Source organism: Bos mutus, chromosome 4 (genome assembly GCF_027580195.1).
Source record: "Bos mutus isolate GX-2022 chromosome 4, NWIPB_WYAK_1.1, whole genome shotgun sequence".
NCBI lineage: Eukaryota > Metazoa > Chordata > Mammalia > Artiodactyla > Bovidae > Bos > Bos mutus.
This window is the reverse complement of record NC_091620.1, coordinates 113335569-113358804: the sequence shown is the minus strand read 5'-3', so window position 1 is coordinate 113358804 and position 23236 is coordinate 113335569. Positions and strand designations below refer to the sequence as shown.

The 23236-nt window shown below is 46.4% G+C and overlaps 1 protein-coding gene across 7 annotated transcripts in view; it reads left to right on the top strand.

Moving 5' to 3' along the window:
- GRB10 (growth factor receptor bound protein 10) overlaps nt 1-23236 on the top strand; it is a 218390-nt gene that overhangs the window by 61713 nt on the left and 133441 nt on the right. For 5 of the 7 annotated variants that reach the window (XM_070369916.1, XM_070369917.1, XM_070369913.1 and 2 more), the window contains exon 3: nt 17266-17360. In XM_070369916.1, the coding sequence (XP_070226017.1) occupies nt 17280-17360 (81 nt within the window). In that variant the 5' untranslated portion in view covers nt 17266-17279. Of the gene's footprint in view, nt 1-17265; nt 17361-19319; nt 19342-21918; nt 22031-23236 lie in introns of those variants that run through there. The other 2 variants (XM_070369918.1, XM_070369919.1) reach the window with 2 other exon arrangements.

Sequence of the window (23236 nt, the reverse complement as noted above, 5' to 3'; positions counted from 1 at the left end):
ATAAAGGACAGAAATGGTATGGACCTAACAGAAGCAGAAGATATTAAGAAGAGATGGCAAGAATACACAGAAGAACTGTACAAAAAAGATCTTCACGACCCAGATAATCATGATGGTGTGATCACTGACCTCAAGCCAGACATCCTAGAATGTGAAGTCAAGTGGGCCTTAGAAAGCATCATTATGAACAAAGCTAGTGGAGGTGATAGAATTCCAGTTGAGCTATTCCAAATCCTGAAAGATGATGCTGTGAAAGTGCTGCACTCAATATGGCAGCAAATTTGGAAAACTCAGCAGTGGCCACAAGACTGGAAAAGGTCAGTTTTCATTCCAATCCCAAAGAAAGGCAATGCCAAAAAATGCTCAAACTACTGCACAATTGCACTCATCTCACACGCTAGTAAAGTAATGCTCAAAAGTCTCCAAGCCAGGTTTTAGCAATATGTGAACCGTGAACTTCCTGATGTTCAAGCTGGTTTTAGAAAAGGCAGCGGAACCAGAGATCAAATTGCCAACATCTGCTGGATCATGGAAAAAGCAAGAGAGTTCCAGAAAAACATCTATTTCTGCTTTATTGACTATGTCAAAGCCTTTGACTGTGTGGATCACAGTAAACTGTGGAAAATTGTGAAAGAGATGGAAATACCAGAGCACCTGATCTGCCTCTTGAGAACTTTGTATGCAGGTCAGGAAGCAACAGTTAGAACTGGACATGGAACAACAGACTGGTTCCAAATAGGAAAAGGAGTACATCAAGGCTGTATATTGTCATCCTGCTTATTTAACTTCTATGCAGAGTACATCATGAGAAACGCTGGACTGGGAGAAACGCTGGACTGTAAGAAACACAAGCTGGAATCAAGATTGCCGGGAGAAATATCAATAACCTCAGATATGCAGATGATACCACCCTTATGGCAGAAAGTGAAGAGGAACTCAAAAGCCTCTTGATGAAAGTGAAAGTGGAGAGTGAAAAAGTTGGCTTAAAGCTCAACATTCAGAAAACCAAGATCATGGCATCCAGTCCCATGACTTCATGGGAAATAGATGGGGAAACCGTGGAAACAGCGTCAGACTTTATTTTTTGGGGCTCCAAAATCACTGCAGATGGTGACTGCAGCCATGACATTAAAAGACGCTTACTCCTTGGAAGGAAAGTTATGACCAACCTAGATAGCATATTCAAAAGCAGAGACATTACTTTGCCAACAAAGGTTTGTCTAGTCAAGGCTATGGTTTTTCCTGTGGTCATGTATGGATGTGAGAATTGGACTGTGAAGAAGGCTGAGCGCTGAAGAATTGATGCTTTTGAACTGTGATGTTGGAGAAGACTCTTGAGAGTCCCTTGGACTGCAAGGAGATCCAACCAGTCCATTCTGAAGGAGATCAGCCCTGGGATTTCTTTGGAAGGATTGACACTAAAGCTGAAACTCCAATCCTTTGGCCACCTCATGCGAAGAGTTGACTCACTGGAAAAGACTCTGATGCTGGGAGGGATTGGGGGCAGGAGGAGAAGGGGACACAGAAGATGAGATGGCTGGATGGCATCACTGACTCGATGGACATGAGTCTGAGTGAACTCCCGGAGTTGATGATGGACAGGGAGGCCTGGCGTGCTGCGATTCATGGGGTCGCAAAAAGTCGGACATGACTGAGTGACTGAACTGAACTGAAATTTCATTGTATATATACCACATGTTCTTTGTCCTTTCCTCTTTTGACGGGAACTGAAGCACCTCTTGAAGAGGGTGAAAGAAGAGAGTGAAAAAGCTGGCTTGAAACTCAACCTTAAAAAAATAAGATCATGGCACCCTGTTGCATCACTTCATGGCAAATAGTGGAAGCAGTGACAGATTTTATTTTCCTGGACTCCAAAATTACTGCAGACAGTGACTGCAGACTTGAAATTAAAAGACACTTGCTGCTTGGAAGGAAAGCTATGACCTAGGTAGCATATTGAAGAGCAGAGACATCACTTTGCCAACAAAGGTCTCATAGACTCAAAGCCATTTCCAGTAGTCATGTCCAAGTGTGAGAATTGGACCATAAAGTAGGCTGAGTTCCGAAGAATTGGTCCTTTTGAAATGTGATGCTGCAGACTCTTGACAGTCCGCTGGACAGCAAGGAGATCAAACCAGTCAATCCTAAGGGAAATCAACCCTGAATAATCATTGCAAGGACTGACGCTGAAGCTGATGAGAGGGAATCCCAGGCCTTTATGAGAATCATTGAAAGAAGGAAACTAAGAAGATCTGTCGCCATCACCTGCCGTATTTTTACCAGAAACCTGAGTGCAGAATCTGGAAAATGTGATTTAGGTATAACTTCTTGGGGCTTTCTTTTCAAGTTTCTTTACAAGAAAAGAAGTCTCTTGTCAGTAATCTGAGTTTTATTATAGGGACAAGTGCTTTCCTCTTCGACGTTGACTGGAAGGATTTTGGAGTGTCCGTATTTTATAAAGTATTTAAATCAGGGGCTGTTTTGTAGCATAGCCTTAATTTTTCTGATGACTGTGCTGCTGGGGTGGTGGGGGCTGTGGCTGGTAATGTGGGTGGCATCGTGGTCATTTTTCCTTTTTGACTTCATTGATTTAGTCTCTTAATTTCTGTTTCTCTTTTTATAGTTTTCATGTACAAAGAACTATCCCTTGGAAGGTACCAAGAGGCAGTTAGTTTATAGTGAGTCGTAAAACTCAAGGATCAGGGTTATCATAAGTGATGATGCCAATAGTGAAAATAAAATTTTAATGAATTTATATATATATATGTATATGAACGTAAGTTATTTTCAAAGGGCCCCAATTTTAGATCTGTATGTAATTAATCCTCATTTTCAATTTCAAATTATAATGGCTTTTCTTCTTGCCCCATCCTGCCCTCTCCAGGGTGCCCCAGTCACAAGTGGACAGGGTGTCCAGATGTGGGGGGCGCCCTGTCCTTCCTTTGCTCTGACTCTCAGGCCTGCAGAGGTTTCCTGCACATGAGCTCTCGTGTCCCTCTGTGGCCCTGGGCAGGTCACCGAGCATCGCAGAGCTGGTGTCCGTGTGTGAGACGTTGGGATGACTGCACTCGTAGGTGTCATGTTGTTCAGGGTTCATTGCCCTGTGTGGGTGTTGCCTGTCCTCTGCGCACACTTACCCAGGGTGGGTGGGTGTCTCCACGGACGTGGATGTGAGCAGGACCTTGTGTGGTGTTTGTGTAGGTTCCTGTTGGTGTCCACTGCTGCCCCCAGGCCTGCGTCGGTGAAGTTGCAGGGCGCGTGTCCTGTGCCACCTCCCCATCCCTGGACTGTCCTCCTCCTTTCATCTCCTAACTGCCCAGTGATGCCACCTTGTCAGGCAGGCCCTTCCTTCCTCACTGGAACATTGGAGAGTTGACACATGACCTCCAGGTCCACCTGCTCGCACTGTGGGGAGGACTGGGGTGGAGGAGAGTGTCCCCAAGCCCAGTGCCAGGGTTAGGGCAGCACAAGGGTCAGGGGTCTCACGTTGGCCCCTCCAGGCCGCATACCCGAGTCCCATTCCTGGGGAGTTTGCATCTGATCCCCAGCTTTGGGCAGAGCCAGGCTGGTGAGGTGGCTGTGCAATGACCAGCGGGCTGATCACTCTCTGTCTCCAGGTCTGTTGGGCTGGGACAGTAATAGTGTCTTGACGGGGAATGTGGAAAGGATTCCATGCTTCACACAGGTAAATGCAGACAGGGGCATGGCCAGCATCAAGCGGGCTGCAGTGGGGCTGCATGTTCCTACCGTGTGTCATCCTCCTGACTCACGGTCATGTGTTCATCTGAAAATCCCACTGATTTTCTATCAGGATGCTGAGCAGCCCACCTAGGGATGAAGGACTTGGGACTCAAATAGCCTATTTTTCTTTTTTAATTGAAGGGTAGTTGCTGTACAGTAGGATATATGTTATAGGTGTACAATATAGTGAGTCACAATTTTTAAAGGTTATGCTCTATTTAGGGTGATTATGAAATATTTGTAGATTATTTTATATACAATAGTTCATACCTGTTAATCCCTTGCTCCTATATTGGCCCTCGCCGACACCCCTTGGTAACCATTAGTTTACCAAGTTTACCATGAGTCTGCCTCTTTATTGTTATAGTAGTTTGCTGTTGTTCCGTCTCACTCAGTCACATCCGACTCTGCAGTCCCATAGACTGTAGCACATCCAGCCTCCCTGTCCTTCACTGTCTCCCGAAGTTTGCTCAGACTCTTGTCCACTGAGTTGATGTTGCTATTCAGCCATCTCATCCTCTGTCATCCGCTTCTTCTGCCGTCAGTCTTTCCCAGCATCAGGATCTTTTCCAATGAGTCAGCTTTTCACATCAGGTGGCCAAAGTATTGGAGCTTCAGCTTTAGCATCAGTCCTTCCAATAAATATTTAGGGTTGATTTCCTTTAGGATTGACTGATTTGATCTCCTTGCAGTCCAAGAGACTTTCAGGTTGCTGGTTTATTGTAATTTTTAGATTCTTCATGTAAGTCATATCATACAGTTCAAGTAGTGTATTTCAGACAAGTCTCTTTCAAAGTACTGAAAATGTGAAGTCCTAAGGTCCTGGTCACACACATGGGGTCAGGTTTAGAGCTTTGTCTTTCAGGACACACAATTTTAAATGATGGAGTCATTCTTTGCTGCAGGTGGTTCTAACGGCTATTTAACCTGTGTCCTGCCCTGCTTCTACCGATGCCTGGTGGAAAAAGGCTAAAATGGCATTCTAAAAGGAATTCTTTATATTTGCATAGGAAAAAATGTTTAAAAGGCAAAAACATACAAGGCACAAGCCTCCAGTTGGGAATCTAGCCCTCAGCATTCAGACAGAGTGTAGTGTATGTTTCACTTCAAACAGCTTCAGAGCCATAGATTCCACTTCCCCGGCCCCTACAGAGGTGAAATTCCTCAAAGCTTTCTTGCAGTTTTCTTCCATTTTTTCCCCCTAGCAGACATTATTTAAAAAGGAATAATAATTGTAAAACAAAGAGATGAGCCTGGTGGTTCTCAATATCAGAAATACTCTGGCAGCTTAAAACAGGGCCCCTCCCCTGCTGTGAAGTCGTGCTTTCTCTGGTCAGGGGTGCAGCCCAGTCCTGGAGTTTTAGGAGCTCCCTGAAGGGGTTTGCGGCACAGCCCAGTGGTGGGGCCAGGGCAGCCCATGTGCACCACCTGACAGTCCTGAAGCACACGTGGTCCTGCAGGCCCCAACCCCAGAGTCTCTGATTTAGTCCGTCTCGGTCTTGGCTAAAATTTGCTTTGTAACGAGTTCCCAAATGATGCCTGTGCTGTCTGTTCATAATTGAAAACCACAGGACTATAGGGTTCTAGTTAAGAAAGTGGGCTTCTGGACCAGAGTGTCTTACTACCTTCAGGTCTTCCCATCACTCGCTCTGGGACCCTGACCATCTTGCTTCATTTCCTCATGTAAACAATGGTAATCATACACACACGCATTCATAGACATGCTTAGCCCAGGGCCTGGTCTAAACACATTCATGGCACTGTTTATATTGGAAAAACACATGTGGAAGGAGGGTGGGTTTTATGTAATTGCATCTATGATGTTTTCTATCTTCAGTTCAGTTCAGTTCAGTCGTGTCCAACTCTTTGCGATCCCATGAATTGCAGCCACCAGGCCTCCCTGTCCATCACCAACTCCCAGAGTCCATCCAAACCCATGTCCATAGAGTCGGTGATGCCATCCAGCCATCTCATCCTCTGTCGTCCCCTTCTCCTCCTGCCCTCAATCTTTCCCAGCATCAGGGTCTTTTCCAATGAGTCAGTTCTTCATATCAGGTGGCCAAAGTATTTGAGTTTCAGCTTCAACATTAGTCTTTCCAATGAACACCCAGGACTGATCTCCTTTAGGATGGACTGGTTGGATCTCCTTGCAGTCCAAGGGACTCTCAAGAGTCTTCTCCAACACCACGGTTCAAAAGCATGAATTCTTCGGTGCTCAGCTTTCTTTATAGTCCAACTCTCACATCCATACATGACCATTATAGCCTTGACTCGAGGGACCCTCTATCTTAAGGTTTCTTTTTTAGTTTATTCTGATTTTGGTATGTACTTTAAATTAAAGTTATAGTTCCATGGACATTACCAGATTTCTTTCTTTGCATGCATGTGTACACGCTCAGTCATGTTCGACTCTGTGCGACCCCAGGGACTGTAGCCCACCAGGCTCTGCTGTTCATGGGATTCTCCAGGCAAGAGTACTGGAGTGGGTTGCCATTTCTTTCTCCAGGAGATCTTCCCAACCCAGAGATTGAACCTGTGTCTCTTATGTCTCCTGCATTGGCAGGTGGATTCTGTACCATTGTGCCACCAGATATCTTTACTAATGTCCATAGAATTACTGTATGATTAAAAGAAATCATCACAGTCCTTTTTTTCAATTAAAATTTTATTTTAAAATTTAAAAATTTTAATTTTGAATTTTAAAATTTTATTTTAATTTTGAATTTTACCTGTGGTGGATTCATTTTGATGTTTGGCAAAACTAATACAATATTATAAAGTTTAAAATAAAAATTTTATTTTAATTTTAGGTGGGTTTTAAAATTCTTAAAAGATTTGTCTTTTATTATCTTTCTTGGATAATAAATTCTTGGATTTTCATAAATTTCATCATGTTTGGTTTCTTTTTTTTTTTTTTTTTTGACCAAATTTCCTGCCTTCTGCTTCAAGACTGGATTCACATTTTCATTTAATGCCTTTTTCCTTTTGTGGATGGTGCAAGAATCGTGGCCTTTGTCCTGTTGTTTCTCCTGCTTCATGTTACCTCTCTCCATGAGGGATGGTATTCATTGACCTAATTGTCCGGAGACTGTTCTTATATTAATTTCCTCCTCGACCAGCTATTGAGGCCAGGGATTGTTTTTAATTTTCGGGTGGCTGAGTTGTTGCTTTTTACATGTACTTTAAAGTTTCTCCTTGTGTTGTGTTTGGCTCTGGCTCAGGGCGGGTTGGCTGGTGGTTGGCTTTCCCTGTGTCCGCCCTGGGACAAGAGAAGTCAGGTCTGTGCCTTTATGTGGCTGGGTGGAAGGAGTTCAGCACAGGTGTCCCTTAGCTCAGAGACCTGGATGTGTTAGCAAAATGCACTGATGTTTTTGTGGCAGTATTTTTAAAACTTCACGGGTATTTGTAAATATTTGCAGATGCCCACTTTTCATACATATTCATGAATTCTCTTTCTTGGTGCAGTGTTGTGTATTCTTTTTATCCCAGTTTGATTCCTTCTTTCGCCTGAAGTGATGAGCACAAGTGTCCAAGCGCACACACTTTTTGTCCATTTCTTCTTGTAGGTGTCAGAGTTCTGGTTGGTTGGTTGGCTTTTAACGTAAACTTTTTCCTGAAGCATAACATCCATTTTTATAATTTAAGATTCACTTTTGTGTGGATTTGTTACTTGGAGAGTAGAGACCTAACACTGCTTTCGTCTGTTGCTCACTCTACTGCAGTCTATGGGGACTGGTGTTTCTTTGCTTTAATCATACTTTTCTCTCACTGCCGTCACCGTTGTTGCGGTTTTTGAGTGTGTGTTTTGTTCTTGTGTCTTTGCCTGCTCTGTCTCTGTGTCTCCCTTTCCTAGCTCTCTTTTTAAAGCAAATTTCCAATTTCAATTTGCCCTGGGTATTTTTTCTTTTTTTTAACATCGGAATATTTTTGTTTGAAAAGAAGGAAATTGGACAGTTGACATTTATTGCTCCATGTCCTCCGTCTTCTGAACAGTTGTTTCTAGTTTGAATGCTTCTTCATCTGCCCATTTTCTAATTCCTTTGATGTTTCAAGTATTATTAGTTTCCTTTTATCCTCTTATTATGATGTAAAATGCGAATATTCTCCTTTCAGTTCTGCAAGTGATTATCTTAATATATCATGAGCATCGCTCAGTTACATTGTTTTCCCAGTAAGGAGCAGGCTTTTATGTGAGGTACAGATTTCTTTTTAACAAATCCTGCAGTGATTTATTTTAGGATTTGAAGCTTCTCTTTTCGATTTTTAAAAATTTTTAAATTAATTTTTCCAGTTTTATTGAGATATAATTGACATATAAAACCATCTAAGTTTGTTGTACTGTGTAATTACTTGACTTACTATGGAATGATGACTACAATTATACTATTTAGTTTTATGCTATCATATATATCATATCATGATGCTGTTTAACCTTCTAATAGCAAGAATCCACCTGCAGTGCAGGAGACCTGGGTTCGATCCCTGGGTTGGGAAGATCCCCTGGAGAAGGGAGCAGCTACCCACTCCAGTATTCTGGCCTGGAGAATGCCATGGACTGTATACTTCATGGGGTCGCAGAGTTGGACACGACTGAGTGACTTTCACTTTCACTTTTTTTCACTGAGCCAACTAATAGTTGACAAATCCTTCCTGAAGCCCTACCGTGTGCTGTCCGGGTGTGGCAGAATTCAAGGCTGAATTCTTGAATGAGGAGGGGTTTAAAACACCCCACAAGGAATTCTGGGTGAATGTCCAGTGCTGGCTGTCACTGTGGCCAAAGGTGACAGGCCAGTAAACTTGGACCGTGTGCTGAGGGGTCGGCAGAGGCAGGCACGCTGACTGTTCTGAGGGTCCTGCAAGAGGGGTGGCGCTTGGGGAGAGAGAAGAGAATGTATGAATCAGATGCTCTGGAGATTATGAACATTTCCTGTTGACATGTAGCAGACTTTCCCCACAGTACTAAATGCACATCTTGAATGTGTGGTTACCTAAACAGAGCAAGGGACCATTTACACAGTCGGGATTCAGGGGTCCTGGGAGTGGCCGGTTGCCTTAGATGTCATGGTCTTTTTGTAGGAGTGGGTTGGAGATGGAGGTAGGAGCTGATGCCCAGAAGGAGAGGTACTGGGGTGGGGGAATGGAGCAATCAGAGGGCAGCTGCCTCCAAGCTGCAGGAGGACAGCCCATGGATGCTGCAGGTGGGTGTTGGCCACAGGCCCCGACCTGACCCGTTTTCACATTCTGGGTTGCAACCCATCGCTGTGCCTGGAAGTCAAGTCAAGATGAAAAGCATGTTTAATGAGGAAAATAGAGCAGAAGGCGAAGAATCGGGGTGGACTGCGTGGAGGCTCCACACCGGCTGAGCTAGGGTGTCTGGGGGCTGCGGGAACCACCCAGTGTCTCCCATGGTTGACCTTCTCGTGTCAACGTCACCCTCACGGCAGGGTGGATCAGAACACCTTACATCTACCACGAGCATCATGTGTAGCTGGTTGTGACCTGAAAAGCATAAATAATCACTTCATCCACATCTGCTGGAGTCTCCAGAGTTTCTGGTGGGAATACCCCATGTACGTTTCAGAAAACGTGTTATTGAGTGCAGCATTTTTCAAGTTTATGACCATTGTATCATTTTAATTTAGTACACATTGCCCTAAAGTGGGAAAAAAATAAACATGAAATGCAAAGAACAAAGCCATGTTCAAGTTCAGCTGCTGGGTCCATCCAGAAGTGTAAATATTTACAGTATTAAGAAAAATGTTGACTCTGGAATCAGCAAACTTTTGACTTTGCCTGAACTGTTTTTCTGAACTACAGCCCAATAAGGGAAGAAGTGCAAGTTTTATGAAGAAGAGTATCTGAGTTTGTATCACAAGTTCAAAACTCAGTCAAGGGGGATCCCGGCGGAGGAGGGAGCAGCACGCTGAGTTCCGCAGCGGTGCGCGGAGCCAAGCGCCCCGGGCTGCGCCTCCCGCTGGTGGGGCAAGAAAAATTAAAAAAAAAAAAAAAAACTCAGTCAAAATGTGGCATACATTATTTACATTGGAATTCGTGCAAAAGAGGACTTAACTTCCAGAATAAAGGGTTGTGTGGAACTGTGACAGTGAGCAAAACTTGCCAATGAACCCCTTGAATCGAAAGAGTGAGACAATAGTTTGGTACAGTCTCTTAGTCATTCTACACCTGTTCATGAGATGCCTTTTATCATCATAGATACACAGTTGCAATATCAACCTGCTTTGGAAGCTGTTCCTGTTTATCTGTATAAGCACACTGTTCTTGTTAACTCCACCGATGATTTAACATTTAAATGCTTTAATGTAGCACAGTCTATCAGAACTTCTGTGCTGTTGTAGGACATTTAGAAGAAACACTTTCTCAAACGCCCAGACATGGAGAACAGACTTGGGGTTGCCAGTGGGGCAGGGTGGGTTGGAAGTTTGGGGTTAGCAGAAGCAGACTGTTACATACAGGATGGATAAACAGCGTCTTACTGTATAGCACAGGGAACTGTATTCAATATCCTGTGATAACCATAATGGAAAAGAATATGAAAAAGAATACATATCACTATGTATAATGGGATCACTTTTCTGTATGGCAGAAATCAACACAATATGGAAAATCAACTATACTTTAAAAGAAAAGAAGAAGAAGATTGAGGTTGCCTGTCCAGAGATGGTACAAGTTTTTCAGTCTCCATGAGAGTAGGATAATATTAGAACTTTTAGTCTTTCTTTGTCAGGTATGGATGGTAAGATGATTTTTATGCAGGACCTGGCTGGATGGATTCCATTTCCCCTCCCAGACAGCTGGGTTACACAGAATCGCAGAACTGAGAGATTGTATTGTTGGTCAAGACACATGGAAATGTACAAACTTGACTAAAGAAAGAAGTATTTAGAATCACTACTTTATACAGCCCCAAGCTTTAGCATCCTAAGAAATTCTGCCAACTCTATTGGTTATATAAAAAAAAAAAAATTAGTGGAAGTTGTTAATTTTATTAAAGGACGCTCACTGAATAACCAACTTTTCAGTAATTTTTTTGCAACATGGGGATAAAATATGAAAAACAAAATTTGCCATTTCAGCTGTTTTTAAGTGTGCAACTCAGTGGAATTAAGTGCATTCATAATGTTGTGTTAACATCACTGCTGTTTCCAGAACCATTTCATTATCCCAAATGGAAATTCTGTGCCCTTTAAACAGACCCTCCTCCTACTAGACCCTGATCGCTTCTATGTTTTGTCTTTAAACTAGGTGTTAACTCATATAAGTAAGATCATACAGTATTTGTACTTTGTAATTGGCTTATTTCCCTTACCATAATGTCTTTAAGTTTCATCCATGTTGTAGTATGTATCAAAATATCATTCTTTTTCAAGGCTGAATAATAGCTCATTGTTTGTTTACAGTAATTTTGCTTAGCCATTCATCTGTCAGTGGATATTTGGTTTAGTCCCATCTTTTGGCTACTGTAAATAGTGCTGCTTTGAACATGGATATACAGGTACTTCTGATTCTTTTGGGTGTATACCCAGAGATAGAATTGCTGGAACTTATGCTAATTCTATGTTTAATTCTTTGAGGAATATACATACCATTTATTATGGAGGCTGTACCATTCTACATTTTTACTAGCAATGCAGAAGGGTTCCAATTTCTCCATATCCTCGCCATGTTTATTATTTTTATGGTGTCTTATTGTGGTTTGATTTGCCTTTCCCTAATGACTAATGATGTTGAGCATCTTTTCATGCTTACTGATCATTTGTGTATCTTCTTTGGAGAAGCGTCAAGTCCTTGGCCCTTTTTTTATTGTGGTATTATTTTGGATATTAAGCCCTTATCAAATATATCATTTGTAACTATTTTTTTTCCCTTTCTTGGGTCTTTTCACTCTCTTGAGAATGTCCTTTGCACAAAAGTTTTTAATTCTGATGAAGCCCAGTTTCTGTGATTTTCGTTTTTTGCAAATGCCTTTGGAGTCATCAGACGGTAAAGCGTCTGCCTCCAATGCGGGAGGCCTGGGTTCGATCCCTTGGTTGGGAAGATCCCCTGGAGAAGGAAATGACAACCCCCTCCAGTACCCTTGCCTGGAAAATCTCATGGACAGAGGCGCCTGGTAGGCTACAGTCCATGGGGTCACAAAGAGTCGGACACGACTGAGTGACTTCACTTTTGGAGTCATATCCTGGAAATCATTGTCACATCCAATATCATAAAAAATTTTCCTTATGTTTCTTTCCAAGAGTTTTATAGCTTTAAGTCCTTGATCCATTTTTTAATTAGTTTTTGTTTGTATGGTAAGGTAAACATCCAACTTTATTCTTTTGCATGCGGATATCTAGTTTCCCAGAACCAATTTTCGAAAAGACTGTCCTGTTCCCCATTAAATAGTTTTTGGACCTTTATTGAAAATCAGTCCAGCATTTGTGTGAGTGTTTATTTCTGGTCTGTCTGTTCTGTCCTATTAGTCCATGTCTGACCTTACACTGGTAATTACACTGTCTTAAGCACCACAGTTTTGTAGTGAGTTCTGAAATTAGGCAATGTGAATCCTCCAACTGTGTTCTTCTTTTCCAAGATGTTTTTGGTTACTTGGGGTCCCATGAGAATCCTTAGGAATTGTAGAAAGATATATTGATCCCTGCAAAACTGCCAGTGAGATTTTGGTAATGATTGCATTCAATCTGTAAATTGCTTTGGATAGTTTTTTTCATCTTAGCAATATTAAATGTTTCAACTTATGAATACATAATGTTTTCCTTACAGCATCTTTATATTCTTATAGCAACATTTGGTAATTGTTGATAATTGGTGCACAAGTCTTTTGCCTCCTAGGTTAAATTTATTCTTAATTATTATTGTTGCTATTTTGAATGGAGTTGTTTTCTTGATCTCCTTTTCATTGTTGGTGTTTAGAAACACATGTGATTTTTGCATGTTGATTTTTGTATCCTATAACCTTGATGAATTTATTCATTAGCTCTGGGAGGGTGGTGTGTGTTTGTAAGTGTTTGTAACTGTTAGAGTTTTCTGCAGATAAGATCATGTCCTCTGTGAACAGAGATAACTTTAGTTCTTCTTTTCCTGTTTTCCTTTTTCACTTGATGGCTCTGGCTAGAATTTCCTATCGTTCGCTCAGTAGAAGTGATGAAAGGATCATAGGTACCTCGTTTGTGATCTTAGAGGGAAAAGCTTTCCATCTTTCATCACTGAATTTGATGTTAGCTTTGGATTTGATACATCTTATCAGAGGCCAGTTAATCCAAACCTTTTGCTATGTCTAACTATGGTTTTCTTTTCACTAAGAACCTACTCGACAGAGCTTATGGAATATATATTTTTCTGGCTGAGAAGCAATTCCATCTGGCAAACAGAGTCTTTCAAAGGTGACATTTAGGTAATAAAACTGACATATTTAAAATTTTCAGAATTCTTAACACCCACTAAATTTGAAACTCAAGGGGAAAGTCATGTGTTTCTGTTTGCTGAAAACATCCAGGAGTTCCTGAAGGCCTGCACAGCAAGGCAGGCAAGACATACCAAGTGAGCTGGGGACAGAGTGGGCAGTGCAGGCACGAGAAGGCAGGGGCCACGGACAGCCTGATGGTGGAGAGGTGCCGAGAGGGTCCTCAAGGGGCCAAGAGGGCACTGACCCCTCCCCTAGGCCACCGGGAGGGGGTGCGGGGAGGGAAACTGAGCCCAGGAGAGTGAGGCTGCAGTCAGGGTGGAAGACGGCAGGAGTGCTGGGGAAGCGGCCAGGAGGTGGGCAGGCCGTGCAGGCGGGCTGAGTGGTGGCCGATGGAGCCGTCAGACCCGTGTGGCCGTGTGTTTGTGGTGGGGAGGCCTGAAGAGGCATCATGGTACGGTCCTGGGATCATGCCGCAAGTGCTTGGGGTGAAGAGGTCATGGCTCTTCAGTGAAACTGACCATGCATGTGTGTCTAAGGAGATTGAAGGAACTGGCTCCACTGATAGTCTGGCAAGTCTGATCCGTGGGGCAGGAGTTCGCTGCAGCCTTGAGGCCAGATTCTTTCTTCTCCAGGAAACCTGGAGTCTTTGCTCCTTTACAGTCTTTGCCCTCAAGGCCTCCAGCACATGGGATGAGGGGCCACCCCGCTGTGTTCGGGAATTCGGGCCAAGTGACTGCAGATGTTACCATGTCTCCAGAATGCCTTTGGAACAAAGCTACTTTGGAGTCTGATCAAAGGGCTGGGTGGTAGAGCCTGGACAGAAGGGCACGTGAGACTGACTGCCACGGGGCAGATTGGCTCCTGGAGCTGGGGGAGCCTGGAGGCCTGTGGGCTGCCGTCTCCTGCGGAGGCCTCACCCGTCTTGCTCTGGGGACGAACTCCTCCCCCCGCCCCCACCCCTGCCATCTTGTCATCACCAAGTCTCTCCAGCCCAGCAGCCTCTCGTGGGCCATTCCTGCGTTTCTGTGCTGATTTTTAAAGAATCCCAGAGACCTTGTGGAAAACATAAATGACTGGTGGTAAATGTTACAGGCTTAGGGTGCTTCTGTTCCTCTTAGCTATGGTGACAGTTTGGTGGTGTTTTAAGAATTTTCGGTCTGTAATCGTTTTCTAGAACTACCGTAACAAAGAACCAGAGACTCGGTGGCTTAAATAACAGGAGTTTGTTTTCTCATAGCTGGAGGTGGGGAGCCTGAGGTCAAGGTGTGGGCAGGGCCGCTTCCCCCGAGGCCTCTCTCCTGGCATGTGTATGGCCGTCTTCTCCGGGTCCTCACGTGGTCCTCCGTCCACGTGCGTCTGTGTCCTCATCTCCTTTGTTGGATTCGGGTCCACAGTAATGCCTCATTTTACCTTAGTTACCTTTTTAAAGACCTTTCCTCCAAATACAGCAACATTCTGAGGATCCTGGATGTTAAGGGAGTCAACACATGAGTTTGGGGCAGGGGACACAATTCGGCCCATAACTGGATCTTACCTTGATAATTTTGCTCTTTTGACTGGTGGCATTAATATCCCTAGGGCTTCCCTGGTGGCTCAGTGGTAAAGAGTCCAACTGCAATGCAGGTGATGTGGGTTCGATCCCTGAGTCGAGTGGAAGGGATGGGCTACCCATCTCAGTGGTGGTACCTGGAGAATTCCATGAACAGGGGAGCCTGGCAGGCTGCAGTCCATGGGGTTGCAAAGAGTCGGATGTGACTGAGCGACTAAACAGCAGTAAATTAATATCCCTAATTTTATGCCCTACCTAGATTGTTCAGTTTTCCTCTGAGAACCTTCTGTGAGTCTTTTAATTCTGGATTCTAGAAAATTGAGCCTGTGAGTTGAAGGAGAACTCTGAACCATGACGAGCTCTGTCCTGGGACACTTTCTGGGGTTTCTGGTCTTTGCCAGTCTGTCCGCTGTGTCCCGCGTTCTGTCCTAACCTTCCTGTCACTTTGCGCCCCTGCGCTTGGCTCACCCTCTCTGTGGGCTGTTTACGGGGCTTCTGTAATTTCTTTTCCATGGGTTTTGTTTGCTACATGTCAGTTCTGATGTGAAGGCTCCCAGCATCTTTCTGTCTGTCTTAGGGAGATCTTTGAAGACTCCCAGCATCTGTCTGTCTGTCTTGGGTAGATCTTTGCCTGCAGTATTTCTTCCAGTCCCCTTTTTTCCCCTGATTTTCTAACTTTTCATTAAGATAAGTGAGCCACTTTGTAAATTTTTCTTATTTCTCTCAAAGTAAAGCCACGTCAGGGAAATAAGTCCTTCCAGGCCCCAGAGGATTAGATCAGAAAATGGTTTCTCAGCTCTGGTTCCTGGTTTGCCCATCACTGAGGCTCTGGCTGCCGTTCACTGAAACGCAACCGAAGTTGAGCCATCTACTTGAAGGGGATGCTGGACACCCGCCTGTGCCCTCGGGGAACCTGTGGGGCAGAAGGGTCCCTCCAGGTGGCCCAGGACAAAGTGGGTGGGTGTTGGAACTGTCTGGCTTTCCCTCATCTGATGGGGTGATGCCGATGACCCAAGAACCCCTTTGGGCATCCTGTCTCTGTGAATGTGGCTGCAGAAAGCCTGTCAGGGACTCAAGTCCTGCACAGCCAGTGTCTCTCTGTTGGTGCTTCCTGAGAGTTTGCACAGAGCAAGCCTCTGTCACTAGTAAGCACATGGTTATGGTTCCTTTGTGGGGAGTAAGACCAAGCAGGGGCATTTACAGCTCTGCGTGGCAGATGGAAAGAGGGCTGTGAGCCCAGCATGTGGCCCAGGAGCCCAGAGTGGATGCTGACTGAACCATCGTGGGCGGTGGTGATTGGTCAGGGACAGTCCAAGGGGACTTCCTGGAGGAGGTGACCCCTCAGCTCAGTCCTATAGGGCCGTAACACTTATAGCAGCTGACAGAGCTCAGAACAACACTATGGATGCAGAGGCAAGAGAGAGCCTCATGTGGTCAGGAGTTATGAATTGCTCAGGGTCCTTGGGCTGCTGGGGGAGCTGAGGAGGGTCTGAGTGTCTCTGAAGTGGGTCACAACAGAGACTGTTGATGGCTGTTGCCACTGTTCCTGAAAATATTCTTACTTCTGATGATTTCTGAGAAGAATGGTGTGAGGGATCTTTCTGACTCTAATACTGGTTCCTCTCTCCTCCTGCTCTAGTCCAGAGTGTGATTTGTAACAGTCTTCTGTCTTCATGGAAATGAAACTCTGATTTCTGCTGAGATGTGGAAGATAAGATGTGTGCTGCAGAGGTTGTGGTCTGCGAGTGTCAGGTGGTGGGTCCCCAGTGCAGACCAAGCTGCTGTGCCCACCTCCCTCCTGCCCCCCGACCCCCGACAGTCCTCTGCGTTGCTGGGGGGGTGGGTTTTGTCGGGGTCAGTTCTGGAATTCTCATGGACCATCCTGTATGAATCAAATGTATGGCTTGTGCCACAGGAGATTAAAGAGAAAGATGGGATCTTACTTCCCTGCCTGTCTGGGGCTCCTTGTTGGAGTTGAGTGTGCACTTTCATGGAGCTGAAGTCGCTCTGGCACTCCTAGGAGGTGGCACGTCTCACATCTGTTCCAGAGGCTGTGGCTGTGAGGGCTGTTCTCCAAGGCGGTCCCTGCAGGGAGTGTGTTGGATCTGTGTATGGTGGTTTGATGTCTGCTGAGAGGGTACCTCCTAGGGTTAGGGTTAGGGTTCTAGGCTGTGGCTGGTCAAGGCAGCATTTACATGGGTGGTGCTCAGAGGGCCCCAGCACCACCTGCCCCACCTCCCCGCAGGCTAAGCCTGTGTTGCCCACAGTATGAGAAAGTCTTCAGAGTGTTGTATAACTGTCCTCAGAAGAAGAGTCAGGTGACTCATGGGGACTGCTGATCGGTCCGGCTTTCAGTTCTCTGTGTGGCTCACCCCTCTGAGCACCTCTGCCCGACAGGCCCTGTGACCACAGGTCAAGGTTGTGGAGTTGGTGCCAGTCCCCTGACTCACCCAGAATGCAAGTGGTGTCCAGGGTCAGCCCCCTGCCCCTGAGCCCCTAGAGAGCAGTGGGCCTTCCCTCTGTCTGGGTTTCTCACAGACTGTCTCTGTTCCAGGTCCTGTGCAGTCCATGTGGTTTGAAGACCGCGGGGAGGAACCGATGGCTTTAGCAGGCGGCCCAGATTCCTTCCTGCACCATCCGTACCACCAGGTAGGGGGGCGCGGACGGCGGACCCTGATGGGGGGCGCTGGCAAGGGCCAGGGCGCAGGCGGAGCTCATAACCTGCCCGCCATCCCTAGCCGATGAGTGAGGAGGTGCTGGGCGGGGCCGTGAACACGTCCTGCACGTCTGCATGGCCTTGCTTCCTTGCTCTGGGAGAGTTCATCTCTGTGGCCACAGCATCCTTTTCTGCAGGGTTGTCATTGAGGTGCACACTTGCCTGCAATGAATCAGGCCCTGTGTTGTTCCTTGCTGGGCCCTAAAACTCCAGATGGCGAGTGGGAATGGTGGCAGGCATTGGGCTGCTGAAGGAGAGACAGGAGCTTACGGGGTGGGAAGTGGGTCAGAGGAGCTTCTTGGCCTGGCAGTGACCTGCCTGTCACAGGTGGGGCCCTTATCACCCTGAGAGCATCAGGCAGCCTGTGTGGGGCAGCGGGTGTCCCCCCAGCCCCTCTGCAGGGGCTGCTGGACGAGTTTCACCAGTCAGTTTCCTGTATGTATCCCCTGGACGAGTTTTACCAGTCAGTTTCCTGTATGTATCTCCTGAGGCAGGCTTCCGCTGGAACCTTTGCTTTATGGTGTAGATGGGCACTTTGGATCCTTAGATCTTTAGACTGGATAAGAGAATTTGCATTTCTCCTTATGAGTCTTGCAGCACATAAAGCGCTTGAATCATCTCTTGGCCTCCATTTACCAGCAGGGTCTTAAGTTTTGAAGTCCCTTGATCCGATGTTTGCACTTCTCTGAGCTGGTCTCTCTCTCTTCGTCTGTGACATCCTGTTTAGTTGTGGTGATGATTATTTGCGTATAGCATCATAGCTGCAGAGGGGTGTCCTCCTGATTTGTGTGTGTGTGTGTCTGTCATAGAGAAACAGATTTTGGAAGAGAGACTGGAGACTAGGAACAGACTGGGAGTAGGATCCACTGTGATCACTGAATTTGAGACAAAGCCACCATCAGTTTCAAGTGAGAAAAGAGGGCTCAAGCCTCGGTAGAGCCATGAAGCTTGCTGGTGACCCCGGGCGTGTTCAGTGGGTGAGCTTTTCCAGGCCCTGTCCTCTGCCTCCTGTGGGACTGTTTTCTTGGTCTTAAAAAGGCCGGGTTGCCTCACCCTGTTGATTGACACTCCGAGCTGCCTCCGTGGGTCATGGTTGCAGCCCTCACTTGGCCACTTAGCTTTGGCCGGTTGTCCCCCAGCCTTCTGCCTTACACTTGGCACCAGTGCTCCCAGGAAAACCGGATCAGGGATCCTCAGGGGCAGCCTTCCCCCAGGAAATAGGCCTGTAAGTTAGCTGAGTGTTCTCTCCACTGGTCACCGAGCAGACCATGAGGGCTCAACAAGGCGCAGGGAAGGAGCCGCCTGAGGCCCGCTTAGCTCATCGCCCTGGCATCTCAGACTTCCTTTGGTCCAGGCAGAGACGGCAGGATTGCCAGTTGCAGCCGGTGCCCAGCTTCTCAGACTTGTGAGGTGTTTGTAGTTGGCGTCCCGGTTGCCCGCGGCTCTCTGCAGGAGCCAGAAGGAGGCGGCCGCACCGTGGGCCTGCCAGCAGACCCTGTCGCCCCGGGGAGAAGTGCTCAGTCACGCTGTTGAGTGGCTTCCACAGGCGCTGTCGCGCTCCTGTGAGTCCAGCAGGCCAACTTGGCAGCTCTTATCCTGTGTTCCTGGAAAATCAGCTGACAGTTCCAGAATTTCTCAGAACATGGGATGATTTACAGTGCATTCAGTCTTGAGTAATATGTCGTTACAGCAAAGAGATAAATCTCCAAGTTTTTATAGAGAGGAATTTCTTTGTACGATCTTCAGCAAACAAATCATGTTCTCATTCTAGCTGCTCAGCCATCGCTGTGGCTTTTGGATTAGGTGCAGGTTCCGTCAGTGAGCCGCTGGGCAGTGTTTTCTGGACGCAGAAGCACCAGAAGGATTTTGTGTATTTAATCACCCTGCTTCCTGCTTCAGAGACATTGGCGGCAGGTTGGTGGGGGTTGGCGGGGGGACCTGGTGGAGGGGAGATGAATGGCTTCACTCCGCAAGGCTTTGGTTCTTCCTTTGAACTGTACTGTTATAGTTCTATGGCCTTGGGGGAATGATGGGATGCTTCAGGGGCCCTGCTGGTGAAAATGGGTGAGTGATGTCAGTGTGCTGTGGGACTGGAGGAAGGGTGTGGGAAGTGCTCGGTAAGGGGCCAGCCCCGTCTTAGGTGCCCACCCAGGGTTGTTACCAGAATTCCTTGGTGTTGAGTGAGCGCCAGCTGGGTGCCATGTCAGTGCTGGGTGCCAGCTCCCCTCCAGCAGGTTCATTCCTGGGCCCTGCTGACTCCTGGTGAGGGAGACAGTCCTGGGGAAACTGGTGTATGAGATACTTGTGAGTAATGATGGTGATTCTTAAGCAAGTAAAACAGGACAGTGGGGGAAAGATGCTGGGAGGTCAGGGAGGCCCCCTGCCAGGGTGTGCCTGGAGCTGGGGTGGTGCTCTGGCCTGGCAGTGCCAGAGCCTCTTCGGGACCAGGGACCAGCACACCTGGCCTGGAGAGCCAGGGACAGGAATGGATATCTGTCCCTTAGGAACGAGAGGTCTTTGGTGTTGGTGATTTAGTTGCTAAGTCGTGTCCAACTCTTTGCGACCCCATGGATTGTAACCCTGCAGGCTCCTCTGTCCATGGGATTCTCCAGGAAAGAATACTGGAGCGGGTTGCCATTTCCTTCTCCAGGGGATCTTCCCAACTCAGGGATCAAACCCACATCTCCTCCATTGCAGGTGGATTCTTTACTGACTGAGCCACAGGGAAGCCTGAGAGGTCTTTGAGGCTTTTTAGATAGAGGCCCACAGCCCACTCTCTGCGGTTCTAAAATCCCCAAACCTCTGAACCAAGAAGTTTCTTTGTTTCTCATGTCTCAGAGAATCCAGCCCGATCAATCAGGACTGGGTCCCTTAGGCACGTGAAGGGGCTTGGTGACAGAGCCACCCTGGACCCTGTGTCATCTTTCTCAAGTCCAGACCATTCTTAATTTCCAGCTGTACCCTCAAGGTTATTGATAAAGGAATTATGCACCTATTATGAGATGTATTTTATTTATTATACGTAAGACATTTGCTGTGCTTCAAAACACATACACACACAAAACTGCTAGAAAATAGAATGAATAGAATGTTGAGCTGTTATGTAGAAACAAGATTCTTAAATGTAAATTTGAGATAAGTTGTTAAGATTATTGGCACATCTCCAGGTATTTAACCCAAATATTTATTTCTACTTTTATAACATTTTCCCTGATTTTTGAAAACACATCCACCTGTATTGGAAGTAAAATGTTGTAGAAGCTGTCTTTGTGATCTTGATCTCCAGAGACTCTTTGCTAGTTGTTGTTTAATCGCTAAGTCACATCCGACTCTTTGTGATCCTGTGGGTTGTAGCCCACAAGGTCCCTCTGTCCATGGGATTCTCCAGGCAAGAATACTAGAGAGGGTTGCCATTTCCTCCACCAGGGGATCTTTCCGACCCAGGGATCGAAGCTGTGTCTCCTGTATTAGCAGGCGGATTCTTTACCACTGAGCCACCAGGGAAGCCCCTGTTTGTCAGTAGAGAGTAGAAAAACAGCCTTCTGTGATGGCTTCTCTTCCCCCGCTTCTCTGTAGGGTAATTTCATAAATTCTGTCCCAGCCCCATGTCTCTGCAGATTGCTTCCTTGGCCCCATTTCAGTTGTACATTCCTGAGCCTTCTGACGAGGAGCCTCCCTTTGCAGGGCAGAGGTTGGCAGACCACAGCCTGTGGGTCGTATCTAGCCCCTGCCTGCTTTTGTAAATAAAGTTTTATTGGAAAACGGCTACACTGATTTACTTGTATCTTGTCTCTGGCTGCTTTGGGGCCTCACCAGCAGAGCTGAGCAGAGCCTGGCCCTCCGAAGCAACTCCTATTTTAGGACGTTGATTAGTGATATGAGTTCTGGGCAGATGGAGAGCAGAGTGGACCCCCTTATGCCCGCCTGTGACCCCCTTCACCGTGGGGGCAGCAGGAACACCACGCAGCCTGGCTGTGAGCCCTCGCTTGCCAGTCACACAGCTTAGAGTCTTCGGTTGTTTACTTCCGGTTCCTGCCTCTCTCTGGAGAAGCTGGACAGTCTCATCTCTTATGGTCTGGATTTAAGGTCATTCTCTGAAATTAATTCTGTTCCCAAAGTTGGTAAGTGTCACTGTTTTTTTTAGCCAGAGTCATCCTGTGGCTTCTCTGTTTTTTATCTTACGCACGTGTATTGGCAAAGAGAGCGTTTCATTGGGCTATATTTTCTTTAAGAAATTTGTGGACACTTCCTTCCACTTGCCATGGTGGGAGAGATGGATGCAAGGATGACTTGAGACCTCACTTGTTTTTATGAGACTCTTCCAGTAGATAGGACCCTCATCTAAAGTGGTTTTTGTAAATCTTTGGAGATTATTCTGGGTTTAGTAACGACGACAGGGAGGCCTGGCGTGCTGCAGTCCATGGGGTCGCAGAGAGTCGAACAGGACTGAGCGACTGAACTGAACTGTTTAATAGAGATGTTTTTTGTGAGGTGGAGCTGGCGACTGGTGAATGTGATGAGGATACACTCTGCCTGACTGGACCGGTGGGGACCTGTGTCATCTCTTCACGGAACCTGACCCTCAGCACTCGGTGGAGGCCAGGTAGCGGGGAAAGGATTCAGCCCTTCTGTTGGCTTGTCTTGGGCTCTCTTACCTTCCACCAACCACTGGAGACACCACCTCCATCCCTTCAGGATACCCATTTTACAGATGAGAAAACCAGTGCAGTCACTGTGCACTGGTTGTCAAACCAAGGCCTTTACTTGCATTTTTCTAAGTAGGAGTCTTGCCACAACTCTGTGAGATGAGTCCTTCATGTTCTGCCCTTTACAGATGAGGATTGTGAGGCAGGGAAGGCCGTGACCGCACCAGGCGATAGGTGTGTTTTTCTCAACACTCCTACCGATGGGGGCTGTGAGTGTTCACGTTGTGGGGGCCACACGTGTCCCAGTCTCTGCAGAGCCTTGCAGTGATGCGATGTGTTCGTGTCCTGGGATTCTGCACTCACTGAACTTCCATGAGCCTAAAGTGCCATGAGATAAAGGCCCAGTTTTAAAAGTTATTTATTTATCTGGCTGTGCCGGGCCTCGCTGTGGCCCACAGTTGTGGCATGTGGGATCTAGTTCCCTGACCGAGGGTCGAATCTAGGCCCCCTACGCTGGGAGCTTGGAGTGTTAGCCACTGGACCACCAGGGAAGTCCCTAAAGGATCAACTTTAATGACAACTTTTCATTCAAAGTAAAGATTATCACATGTCATCCTTAAATATGCATTGGTTAGAACATCTTTGAATTTCAAAATCATAAAATTGGAGGAGTGTCTTAGAATCAGTGAAATACTACAAGTAAGTACATAATAAATAAAAATTAAGAAAAAATTTTTATCAGGGGAGGGACAGACTCGCTCTATTCTGAATGTTTTATTTGTTTTACCCGAACCTTATTTTCTGAAAGAGGGTTGGCTTCAGGTCTTATATTCCTTCTGAAGGATTCACAGAGCTGTATTTACTGAATACCTTCTCTGTGTTCTTTCTGTTCCCTGTCTGGTACCATGGCAAGCATGGTGCATGGGTTAGGTTTCTGTTTTGTTTAGGGGACCGGGGCTTAAAGATGCTGGTAGCTCCCAGCTCAGGTAGCTGGTGCCTGGTAGGCAGGGGTGGGGTCTGTGGGTCAGGGTCTCCCCGCCCTGTTGCTTTCCTTCTCCTGGGCACCTGTGCTTGGCTGGACAGGTGTGCGATGCCTGCCCATAGGCCGATCGATTGACTGAGGGGCTGAACTTAATCAATACTCTGTCAAATGAGAGTTCATA